General features: G+C 46.1%; 1 protein-coding gene across 1 annotated transcript; it reads right to left on the bottom strand.

Moving 5' to 3' along the window:
• Nucleotides 1-6,330: 6,330 nt before the first annotated feature.
• Nucleotides 6,331-13,452, bottom strand: LOC138959025 (uncharacterized). The gene is made up of 2 exons (XM_070330394.1): nt 11,740-13,452; nt 6,331-10,981 (listed from the first exon to the last, which is right to left on the bottom strand). Exons 1-2 carry the CDS (start codon nt 13,296-13,298, stop codon nt 8,863-8,865), a joined length of 3,678 nt encoding a protein of 1,225 aa, XP_070186495.1. The 5' UTR covers nt 13,299-13,452; the 3' UTR covers nt 6,331-8,862.
• Between the last annotated feature and the right edge of the window lie 95 nt (nt 13,453-13,547).

Here is a 13,547-nt window from a genome sequence, read left to right as displayed (position 1 = left end):
CTCAGCTTCACACCTTTAGTTTACACCTAGCATCATGCATGCACAGCAACTGTACATGAATTGACTCAGCTTCACACCTTTAGTTTACACCAAGCATGCACAGCAACTGTACATGAATTGACTCAGCTTCACACCTTTAGTTTACACCCAGACTGCACATCAACTGTACATGAATTGACTCAGCTTCACACCTTTAGTTTACACCTAGACTGCACATCAACTGTACATGAATTGACTCAGCTTCACACCTTTAGTTTACACCTAGACTGCACAGCAACTGTACATGAATTGACTCAGCTTCACACCTTTAGTTTACACCTAGCATCATGCATGCACAGCAACTGTACATGAATTGACTCAGCTTCACACCTTTAGTTTACACCTAGCATGCACAGCAACTGTACATGAATTGACTCAGCTTCACACCTTTAGTTTACACCTAGCATGCACATCAACTGTACATGAATTGACTCAGCTTCACACCTTTAGTTTACACCTAGACTGCACATCAACTGTACATGAATTGACTCAGCTTCACACCTTTAGTTTACACCTAGCATCATGCATGCACAGCAACTGTACATGAATTGACTCAGCTTCACACCTTTAGTTTACACCAAGCATGCACAGCAACTGTACATGAATTGACTCAGCTTCACACCTTTAGTTTACACCTAGACTGCACATCAACTGTACATGAATTGACTCAGCTTCACACCTTTAGTTTACACCTAGACTGCACAGCAACTGTACATGAATTGACTCAGCTTCACACCTTTAGTTTACACCTAGCATCATGCATGCACAGCAACTGTACATGAATTGACTCAGCTTCACACCTTTAGTTTACACCAAGCATGCACAGCAACTGTACATGAATTGACTCAGCTTCACACCTTTAGTTTACACCTAGACTGCACATCAACTGTACATGAATTGACTCAGCTTCACACCTTTAGTTTACACCTAGACTGCACATCAACTGTACATGAATTGACTCAGCTTCACACCTTTAGTTTACACCTAGCATGCACATCAACTGTACATGAATTGACTCAGCTTCACACCTTTAGTTTACACCAAGCATGCACATCAACTGTACATGAATTGACTCAGCTTCACACCTTTAGTTTACACCTAGACTGCACATCAACTGTACATGAATTGACTCAGCTTCACACCTTTAGTTTACACCTAGCATCATGCATGCACAGCAACTGTACATGAATTGACTCAGCTTCACACCTTTAGTTTACACCTAGCATGCACAGCAACTGTACATGAATTGACTCAGCTTCACACCTTTAGTTTACACCTAGACTGCACATCAACTGTACATGAATTGACTCAGCTTCACACCTTTAGTTTACACCTAGACTGCACATCAACTGTACATGAATTGACTCAGCTTCACACCTTTAGTTTACACCTAGCATGCACATCAACTGTACATGAATTGACTCAGCTTCACACCTTTAGTTTACACCTAGCATGCACATCAACTGTACATGAATTGACTCAGCTTCACACCTTTAGTTTACACCTAGCATGCACAGCAACTGTACATGAATTGACTCAGCTTCACACCTTTAGTTTACACCTAGCATGCACATCAACTGTACATGAATTGACTCAGCTTCACACCTTTAGTTTACACCTAGCATGCACAGCAACTGTACATGAATTGACTCAGCTTCACACCTTTAGTTTACACCTAGCATGCACATCAACTGTACATGAATTGACTCAGCTTCACACCTTTAGTTTACACCAAGCATGCACATCAACTGTACATGAATTGACTCAGCTTCACACCTTTAGTTTACACCTAGCATGCACAGCAACTGTACATGAATTGACTCAGCTTCACACCTTTAGTTTACACCTAGCATGCACATCAACTGTACATGAATTGACTCAGCTTCACACCTTTAGTTTACACCTAGCATGCACAGCAACTGTACATGAATTGACTCAGCTTCACACCTTTAGTTTACACCTAGCATGCACAGCAACTGTACATGAATTGACTCAGCTTCACACCTTTAGTTTACACCTAGCATGCACAGCAACTGTACATGAATTGACTCAGCTTAACCTTTAGTTTACACCAAGCATGCACAGCAACTGTACATGAATTGACTCAGCTTCACACCTTTAGTTTACACCAAGCATGCACAGCAACTGTACATGAATTGACTCAGCTTCACACCTTTAGTTTACACCTAGCATGCACAGCAACTGTACATGAATTGACTCAGCTTCACACCTTTAGTTTACACCTAGCATGCACAGCAACTGTACATGAATTGACTCAGCTTCACACCTTTAGTTTACACCTAGCATGCACATCAACTGTACATGAATTGACTCAGCTTCACACCTTTAGTTTACACCAAGCATGCACATCAACTGTACATGAATTGACTCAGCTTCACACCTTTAGTTTACACCTAGCATGCACAGCAACTGTACATGAATTGACTCAGCTTCACACCTTTAGTTTACACCTAGACTGCTTACCCAGGGGAGTCAAAAACAAAAGAGTAAATGAACCTGAGACCTAGCTCCCATATATATATATCTAGAATGAATACCCGGGTAGCCGGCTTCGCCGGGAAGAAGTACTTATAGAGCCGTACGCCGGCTTCGCCGGGTCCGAACAATGGACCCGCCAAGCTTAGGTCCCTCCCAGATTCGTGGAATGGGAACAGCACGAAAATGATTCAGTGGCCATAATGCCATTCCTGACCATATCGAGTCCCATCCTTGTCGACGAATGTAACCGTGTTAATCACCTTTGGAGGCGAACTCCACTCAAACAGGATTGAGCAATTTATAGCTTATCTGTAAGCCCTTTTGAACTGTTATGGCTTCTCAAAGGAAGGCCAGTACATACAAATACACAAAAGCCGCCAGACCACATCACAAACAGAACTGAACAATCCCCAGGTGTTGCTCACATAGAGAGACACACACACACACACACACACACACACACACACACACAAACACAGAGAAGCCGTATCTATAGAGAGATAGATGACAGTGTATTTTTCGCGTGGCTATAAATTGATTCGACCTTTGCACTTTTACAGTGAGGATAATTTACGGGTCCAATTTACGTTCTGGACACTGCGGTGACCTTCTAAAAATAGTAACAGAACGCCGGGAATATCCGAAGATGCCCCACTCAAAGTATAGTGCACCATACGAAGGAAGGGAGGTAAACGCTGAAAACCTGGAGAAGATGAGAAGATAAGGAAGAGTTACTTATAAAGGTGAAATGAACACAAAAACCAAAATCGGTTCAGCGCTGCGCGCTGAGAGCACGTGTTGAAATATCTCATGGATGGTATTGTGTCCGGGGTGTAGCTGAATACGGTGTCCAAATTTGAAAAAGATCCACCGAGAACTTTGGCTTTGGTGTGTCGGTATGGGGGCCCGGGTAGCTGAGTTGGAACCAAAATAGCTGAGGTGGAACCAAAATCGGTTCAGCGCTGCGCGCTGAGAGCACGTGTTGAAATATCGACCAGGTTGTGTCATGTCCCGGGTCTACCTGAATATGCCCACCAAATTTGAAGCAGATCCATCGAGAACTTTGGCCGTGCATCGCGAACTCACACACAGACACACACACACACACACAGACAGACAGACACAAGTCGTATATATATATATATATCTAGCTCCATATATATCCACACTACGTCAGAGGCACCTTTTCCTGTTTGACTCGCAGACGCCACCCTCAGGGTGTCTTCACCCCATCACGCTTTGGACTACGCAGTCAGGATGGTGTGGGTCGTAGACGACCCCTACTTTGGCTACTTTTTAAAGAAGGATTCAAAGTTAAAACGTATGGCTCGTACACGACCCACGCCATCCGAATAGGGATATACCGCCTCTTGACAGAGTACGGATCGTGCACGACCCACGCCATCCGAATAGGGATATACCGCCTCTAGACTGACAGAGTACGGATCGTGCACGACCTCTGTATCTGTATCTGTAGGTTACGCTGCACTTGTGGGACAAGTCATCCAGATGTCTGGCATTGATGCAGCGGAGTGGGGGGTGCGCAGCTGATTCTTTATCGTCGTCTGGCTACTGCCAGCGCCGACTTGAAGCTCTCGGTCGATGCCGAGGTTACAATTACTTCATCTAATTGGTTCCAGGCCACTACAGTCTTTGGAAAAAAACGAATGTCTGTATTGCTCAGTGTTACAGCGTGGCACGGTGAAGCATCTGCTATTGTTCCTGATGTAGTTGTCTACTGGGTTTGAGGTGCTATAGTCTCTGGAAGATTGACGTGGACGAATGAGGCGTCCTGGTTTTTGAGGGATCAGGAACTTGTCAGGCGGGATTGCTGGCACCAGCCCCTCAACCACTTTGTAGAGGGAGGTTAGACGCAGGTGTTCGCGACGTTCCTGGAGGGTTGGTAGTTGAAGCTTGTGTAGGAGCCCAGTGACGAAGCCAGGAGTCGTGGTTCTGTAGTCACCAGAGATGAAGCGGGATGCGTTCCGCTGTATGCGCTCCAATCTCTCGACGTCCTGCTTAAGGTATGGGTCCCAGATGGTGGCACCGTACTCAAGAAGAGGGCGGATGAGGGCAAGGTAGGCGTTGTGCCTGCAGTTTGATGGGCAGTGGCGCAGGTTGCGGCGGAGGAATCCGAGGGTGCTGTTTGCTTTCTTAGAGATGTAGTTGATGTGGGTGGACCATTTCAGGTCGTTAGAGAACTGAATGCCAAGGTAGGGGTTCGTGGGTACACTCTTGAGGATGGTGCTGTCTAGGGAGTAGAGGTAGGAGGAAGGGGTTTTCCGTGCTAGGGTCATGACGTAGCATTTTGTAGCGTTGAAGCGCATGCCCCATCTCTCTGCCCAGGATTCAAGGCTCTTCAGGTCTTCCTGGAGGGCGATGTGGTCGCTGATGTCAACGATCTCCCTGTAGAGGAGGCAGTCATCTGCGAAGAGGCGCACTTGAGACTTGACTGCATCCGGGAGGTCGTTGATGTGGCAAAGGAAGAGAAGAGGCCCTAACACGGTGCCTTGCGGGACTCCAGAGTCGACAGTGGTTGGGGCGGAGGTCGTGCCTTCCACAATTACCTGCATGGTTCGTTGGGTGAGGAAGGTCTAGAGCCAGGCGAGGATGGAGCCGGAGATTCCGTAGCTGTTGAGTTTGTGGAGGAGACGATCGTGGGGTACCGTATCGAAGGCTTTGAACAAATCCAAGATGGCCATGTCGACTTGGCGTCCCCGGTCGTATGAGGATAGCAGGTCTTCTGTTGTTGTCAGGAGACGGGTCTCTGTGGAATAGCCACACATTCACACAACTACGCACACACACAAACGCACACTCACTCACACCAGAGACATACATTCTATCTATGTCTCTGCTCACACACACTTCATCCATGCACACACTCACACGCACATAGTCAGACAGACACCTACACACCCTTGCATACACACACACACACACACATGCACGCACGTACGTGACACGTACATGCGAACAAAAACGCGGCTCTCTCTTTTCCCTCTCTCTCTCTGTTACACACACACACACACACAGATCATTCATGCACACAAAACACACACGCACATAGACGGACAAATACCGGTGTGACGTTTTCATCTTTCGCCGTGTTGATATTTCGCTTCTCGGCCTCGTTGATCTAGTATAAACTCTACACTGAACAAAAAAACACCCTTCGATAGTACTGATGAGCGACCTTGTGTACCTGACATTCATAGGGCCAAATTTGTCCAACCAATTCGTTTTCTTAGAAATTTGATTCATCCTAAAATGTTTTCCTTCTTACTCAAGGGACGTAACCACTCAGTACACGTTTTCGAAGAATTCGATTTTGGGGGTGAAATCTGTTACATTTTACAACCAATTTTCTTCACACGCAAGAAACTGACATGCTTTTCGTCCATAAATAATTTCACTTCTTAATTTTACCAGGAAACAACATTTTAGTCTTGAGTATATGTCGAGGGGGAAATATGCACACACAAACTCACACACACACACACACACACACACACACACACACACACACACACACACACTCAGATATAGGCAAGACTATCTCTCTCTCTCTCGCTCTCTCTCTCTCTCTCTCTCTCTCTCTTGCTCTCTCTCTCTCTCTCTCTCTTACACACATACACACGCATGCACACATACACGCGTGCGCACACACACACACGGACCTACTCACACACACACACACACTCACTTGTGCACATAAACATGCAAACACACACACGCCAAGCGCGCGAGAGAAAGGCCCAATGGTCTGGTCTTAGTGTGTTGCATAAATAATTTTATGTGAGCTTGTGAACATAAAAAAGAAAACAAGTCGCATAAGGCGAAATTACTACATTTAGTCAAGCTGTCGAACTCACGGAATGAATCTGAACGCACTGTATTTTTTCACCAAGACAGTACAGCTTCGTCAATTTCCGCGTGAAGGAAATCGCTCACCTCCCACGTGCAAAACGTAGTGATATTGACACTGACGCCAGATTAGCGCAGTAGCGTATTGTGCTAAGCAGGAAAGCGCGCTTTTCTGTATTCTTGATAACTTTCTGAGCTTGTTTTGATGAAAACCTATCATATCTATATGTTTTTGGAATCAGGAAATAATAAAGAATACGATGAAATCTGTTTTGGATCGATTTCTTCAATTCTAATCGGAAGACTAATAATCTGTTTTCGTTAATTGTGATCACATTTTAAGAGTAAACATGACATTTGTATATATTTTTAGATTCAGAATGCGATGAAGAATACGATGCAATTAATTCTAAATTTGTTTGCGAAAAATCGATTTTAATGACAACTTTAATGAGCAAACTCATGAATTAGATTTTAAGCCTCCAAGCTGAAATGCAATACCAAAGTCCAGGCTTCGTCGAAGATTACTTGACCAAAATCTCCTCCGAAAGCAGCGTATGGCTGCCTAAATGGCGGGGTAAAAACGGTCATACACGTAAAATTCCACTCGTGCAAAAACACGAGTGTACGTGGGAGTCTAAGCCCATGAACGAAGAAGAAGAAGAAGAAGACTTGACCAAAATTTCAACCAATTTGGTTGAAAAATGAGAGCGTGACAGTGCCGCCTCAATTTTCACGAAAAACCGGATATGACGTCATCAAAGACAATTTATCAAAAAAATGAAAAAAACATCTGGAGACACACCACGACCCTCGTCTCGATTCCCCCCTCTTCGTTAAAACATTTTGTCAAAACTTGACTAAATGTAAAAAAGAGAGAATAACAATGACTAATTACTGCAAAAGTTATGTGTTCTTGATTTGTGCATATCATCTCCATGTTGGTTTAGTTTTGCTTGGCCTCCTTCCCCCATACAGACATACACGATGCATTATTCGAGAGAGGTGGGGGTGAGTACGTGTTGTCAACATTTGTCAATACACAAGGAAGGTAAATTAGGATCATGCCTATTGTGTCCACAACACACCCAGCTAAGATCATGCCGATATAGTGTCTACGTAATATACATACAGCTAGGATCATGCCTCTACTCTCTAGTGTCCACTACACATCCAGCTAGGATCATGCCTCTAGTGTCCACTACACATCCAGCTAGGATCATGCCTAGTGTTCACTACACATCCGGCTAGGATCATGCCTCTAGTGTCCACAACACATCCAGCTAGGATCATGCCTCAAATGTCCACTACACATCCACTGAGCTAGGATCATGCCTTTATTGTCCACCACACATCCAGCTAGGATCATGCCTATAGTGTCCACTACACATCCTGCTAGGATCATGCCTATAGTGTTCACTACACATCCAGCTAGGATCATGCCTATATTGTCCACTACACATCCAACTAGGATCATGCCTATAGTGTCCACTACACATCCAGCTAGGATCATCCCTGTATTGTCCACTACACATCCAGCTAGGATCATGCCTATAGTGTCCACCACACATCCAGCTAGGATCATGCCTATAGTGTTCACTACACATCCAGCTAGGATCATGCCTATATTGTCCACCACACATCCAGCTAGGATCATGCCTATATTGTCCACTGCACATCCAGCTAGGATCATGCCTATATTGTCCACTACACATCCAGCTAGGATCATGCCTTTAGAGTATAGTGGTCACTACACATCCAGCTAGGATCATGCCTATATTGTCCACCACACATCCACCTAGGATCATGCCTATATTGTCCACTACACATCCACCTAGGATCATGCCAATAGTGTCCACCACACATCCAGCTAGGATCATGCCTTTAGAGTATAGTGGTCACTACACATCCAGCTAGGATCATGCCTATATTGTCCACCACACATCCAGCTAGGATCATGCCTATATTGTCCACTACACATCCAGCTAGGATCATGCCTATATTGTCCACCACACATCCAGCTAGGATCATGCCAATAGTGTCCACCACACATCCAGCTAGGATCATGCCTATATTGTCCACTACACGTCTTGCTTTGTCCTATCTCGCACGAAAGATCGCTCTGGGGAAACAATAGGATAATGCTGGTAAGCTATGGGCTTTTGGTTCTCGCCGGAGAACGTTTATTTACAGGCTGCTGTGTCATGTGAACGTCCACAAAGTATGTGCAAGTAGAACTGCTGCCCTTGGATTGTCATGTCTGTGTGAGAATGCGGATCAAACGAAAGTTTGGGTTTTGTGCCTTTTGTCTCTGACGGTCGCGATGGTTCTTCATCTGCTCTCTTTGACGGCAAATTCTCAGCGACGCCGAGATGTTCATCTGACGTACGCGACAGTTGGACTGGAAGCACCTTGGGGTTTGGTTCTCTCTGTGCACGTGGAAGTCTTGGACTTGTTTCAGCCGAACCAATACTCCAACACAACTTTCCCGAAATTGGCGGTTCCACTGTGTTTTATTTTTTCACCAACGTAGGTGTCATCATGCTCTGGCTTTTTCGTTTTGACTGCTCCGTCTGTCTTCCCGGGTAATGTCCCATCTTCCGCTATCTCCAATGGTGACCCCTCTTGGTGCACATTATGTTCTTTGGCCGACGCACACACAGCTTCCCTGCTCTTTTTCTTTTTGTCTGCAATGCCAACTTCATCTCTTTCCTTATTACTGATTGTTAGTTTAGACAGCATTTCAACTGGGTTTCTAGTTTTCTTCCGTGTTACTGACTTCAACATCGAGAAAGGCGTTGGCTGTTGCTCGGTAGGCGTCCCTTTCTTCGGCGTGTCCATCCATTTGTCTTTAGAGCGTGTGTAGACAAAGCGCCTTGAAGCATTGTCTTTGCTGGCGGTGTTCAATGTTTTTCTTGAATTCTGCATCTCTTCTTTGAGCCGTCGAAGATACGCATTGTACTCAGGATCATAGATGTTTTCTTCTAAGGTTTTGCTGGGTGCATACGTCATAAGGTGTGAAACAGTATCTCTCAGAAATAAAGGTTGAGTGTCCAGGGAGCACACGCTGGGGGCCGCGCGGGGAGGTAAGTCTTTGTGAAAGGAGATGTACTTTCCTGCAAGGGACGGCAATCCTATTTGACTGGTACTGCTGGCACGTGACACGCTCTCTGTATGTAAAGCATTAACACCTCTTGTAAGCAGACCAATATCGCTGCTTTCGTCAGAACTCGACGAGCCGTCCCAAGATTCCCCCGAGGAACTAGATGACCCGGAACTATGCTCGGGTGTGAAGTTGTAATCAAGTTGTAGCAGACTGTGTCGTCTGTTGTACATCCGGGACAGTTTGCCGCAGCGAGCGACCTCTGAGGTGGTTAGTTTGGACACGAAGCGCCTCATGGGAAAGCCTTGCGCCAGGAGCACGCACACCACCACGTCCTCGCTGGTCGCCAAGGTGACCGTGTTAGCGATGTGCGAGAGGGGACACGAAGGGAAGAAGGTCCTCAGGCGGCTGACAGCCTCCCAGTAGTGCAAGGGCACTCTGCATCGTGCCACCTTCCTCTGGTAGCGTCCCAGGAGGTAGCGGCCGAGAGCTATGTCGTGCATGATGTGAAGCTTGAGGAGAGTGGCAATCCTAAAGATGGCCATGATCTTTCCGTAGTGGACCGCCTTAATGTGAGAGTTCTTGCGATGAAACCTGGATGTTCTGAAAGCTGTCACACCAACGACGACGCACAAGGCAGCACCGAGAACATACAGCCAGTGTCTCACAATCCAACGCGATGTGGACTGATAGAATCCATATTTTGTATTATCTGTTGAACTTGAAGAAATGGAAGCACAAACGTGTAAACCGTCACAGAAAGCAGGCTTTGGAGACCAACAAGGTTGACCAGCTGTCAAATACAGGGGTCGATTTTGACCACTCGATTCTGTTAGGCCCAAGGTTTCTAGTGAAAGACAGTCAGAATCATTGGACGTTTTGCAGCAGACTTTGCAGCGATCTGTGACAGGAATGGTACACTGACACGCTATCAAAGCGTGACTACGACATACACTGCCGGTGCAATGGCCTCCTTCACAGAAACGGGAGCCACCACCACACGAAGTTTCGTTCTGTTTGACAGGAGCTTCAGGACACTCGTCACTCACCCCGTCACACAAAGATAGACCCATGCAATCGGTGCCTACGTCACACACCCTAGTGACGTCACGCACCACAGTGCAGTTGGCCGTGCAGCACGGACTGGAGAGCGGGGAGCAGGTCTTGCCCTTTGACCTGTGCAACGTGCATGGCGGATCAGAACTGTTTTGGGAAACATCGCTCGGCGTACAGCACGCGTCGCGGTAAGGACACACCGCGCTGTTCCCGCAATCGCACTCCTCCCCGTCTTCCTTCAGCCCATTACCGCACTGGCTGTTCCGGTGTTCGTGCAGACAGGTCCCCTTGTGAACGATAACGGGGTACATAGCGCGGACGCTGCAGGGGGAGAAGCGGTAGTTGTTGGGCATCTCCCCTGTGGTGGACTGATGACTCATCATGAAGGCACCGTCGACCTTGGAGCCACTGGTCAGCCTGAAAACAAGGCAAGGAAAATACCCAACAAATAGAGTACAGAACACCCGATCTGTTGCATTCCGTTTTTCAGGCGGATATCATACAAAGGAAATAAAATGGCATGCCTCCCATACACCTCAGACAACGAGGCTGGTACATACTATTGCTATGATTTTTTGTTTCTCTGTTTCCCTTTTTGCTTAAAATTTGTAATGGCTACACCGCGACTTGGCTACAGAAAGAAATGTATAGGATAGAAAATGGAATGACACGAGCTGGCAAAGTAGAGTGAAGAAAAAATACTAAGGACGTTACCCACAACCTACCTATAGAGTGAAGAAATAGTACTAAGGACGTTACCCACAACCTACCTGTAGAGTGAAGAAATAGTACTAAGGGCGTTACCCACAACCTACCTGTAGAGTGAAGAAATAGTACTAAGGGCGTTACCCACATCCTACCTGTAGAGTGAAAAAATAGTACTAAGGGCGTTACCCAAAACCTACCTCTAGAGTGAAGAAATAGTACAAAGGACGTTACCCACAACCTACCTCTAGAGTGAAGAAATAGTACTAAGGACGTTACCCACAACCTACCTGTAGAGTGAAGAAATAGTACTAAGGACGTTACCCACAACCTACCTGTAGAGTGAAGAAATAGTACTAAGAGCGTTACCTACAACCTACCTGTAGAGTGAAGAAATAGTACAAAGGGCGTTACCCACAACCTACCTGTAGAGTTAAGAAATAGTACTAAGGACGTTATCCACAACCTACCTGCAGCTATCACTTGAAGAATCTCCGTCATGGGTACTGCCAAAGCTGTGGCCCAGTTCATGAAGCAAGAAACGAACGGCCATGTCGCGCCTGACCGTCTTGCCTCCAGTCCTGAACGTCACAACGATGGTGTTGAAACTGAAGTGAGCCGCTTCCTTGTCCACATACACGGGGAGCTGACACAGGCCGCCCGGACTGGCAGCAGGCGAGGAGCTGGCGGCCCAAGCCACACCCCCGACACTGCGCTCAAAGTTGAGGTAGGTGAAGACGACCGCTAAGCACACTTTGCTGTGGTCCACCCGAGAGAAGTTCCGAAGGTATTGCTGTGGATCGCTGGTGTAGAGAGAGTAGGGAAAGTACTGGGAAGGATAGTTGCGCAACACGGTGATGTTGATGACGAGGAAACCGATGTTGTCACCCACGCCGTCTTGATCGAAATCCGTGCTGCGAAAGATTGCATCAGCATCACGCACCGTGTCCTTCATGACGTTAGCGGTCGTCATGACGTCACTGCCGCCCACCTGAGTGAAGAAGAGGTAATCGGCGACGAGGTGCAAGGTGCAGCTTTTGGCCACGGGGGTCTGGGAGTTCCGGTTACCATTTCTTTTGAGACGAGATTTATGTTCACCTTTGACAAAGGTCATCGTCCACGAATCACTGTAACTGGCGTTGGAAGAGCGCTTCTGTTGAGCTGAATCTGCCCTGTTGAATTCTGATGTTTTCGCCATTTTCATTCCAGCTAAAGCACTCCTGTCTGCAGTCAACTGGGAAGCGTTTTTAACTGAATCGCGCTTTGATATTTTGCTAGTGTTGCAGGGAGCTGCTACTGTATTTGTCCTGGAGCCCGATGTGTTTGTGAACAATTCCCTGTAAGAACAATAGGCACCCACGATTAATTGTAACACCAGCAAACAATATACTAATTTACGAAAACGAACCGTGCAGACTAACAATGAAGTAAAGACCACAGCAGAGAATGTGTTGGCGTTTTCCGTGCGGCCATGTGAAGACACTGATCTTGTCGCCTCCTTAGAAACGACGAGGGAGTGGTCTTTTTTTAATACCAGTTCATCACAGGGTGGAAAAATGTCACCAAACTTTGTTTTTTCGAGTAAACACAGAAAACTTGTATTCCCACAAATTTCCATTGTTGTCTGCAAATTTCCCATTGCAGCGTTCGGGTTGGAACAAAAAGTAGGTGACAAAAACGTTGCAAAATCAGAACTGAATGTCAGGCTAAAGAACGCACAAGAAACTGAAGGAATCGTGGGAGTGAAAGTCAGCTGTGAGTTCCAGACTTCTTTGAGCTCGAGCCTGTTACATCCTAACTTGAGAGCAGAACCACTATCACAAGTCTGCCTGAACAATACAACTCCAGTACTTTTTGTCTTGCCTCTGGTCACTTTAGCAGAAACAAGCAGAACATCTTGTGATACACAGCAAGAAAGAGAACCATTGGATATAGCATTGCTGACAATACGGGAAGTGTCTGAGTTGTTTTGTTCACAACGTAGAACTGCCACAAAGATAACAGCGACAGTGCCAAGGAATATGTGCATCTCCGTTACAGGTGAATTCCGTCATCAGAAAAGCGGTGCTCTGGAAATACAGGCGTGTACGTTTGAGCTGACAGTTATACGTTTGAGCTGACAGTCTATATAAGTAGCTATAAGAAGGTTCATTCATGTTTCACTCCCTCCAGGTTCTTTCTCGTCGTACATTCTTTACTAATTTCGCGTCACTTCCTTTTCTCAGAATTACGTCAGTTTGTGATGTCATATTAAAGATACTATGACGTAATATTCACA

The sequence above is a fragment of the Littorina saxatilis genome, linkage group LG1 (genome assembly GCF_037325665.1).
Source record: "Littorina saxatilis isolate snail1 linkage group LG1, US_GU_Lsax_2.0, whole genome shotgun sequence".
In the NCBI taxonomy this organism is placed as follows: Eukaryota; Metazoa; Mollusca; class Gastropoda; order Littorinimorpha; family Littorinidae; genus Littorina; species Littorina saxatilis.
Note: the sequence above shows the minus strand (reverse complement) of the source record. Positions and strands in the feature narration are given on the sequence as shown.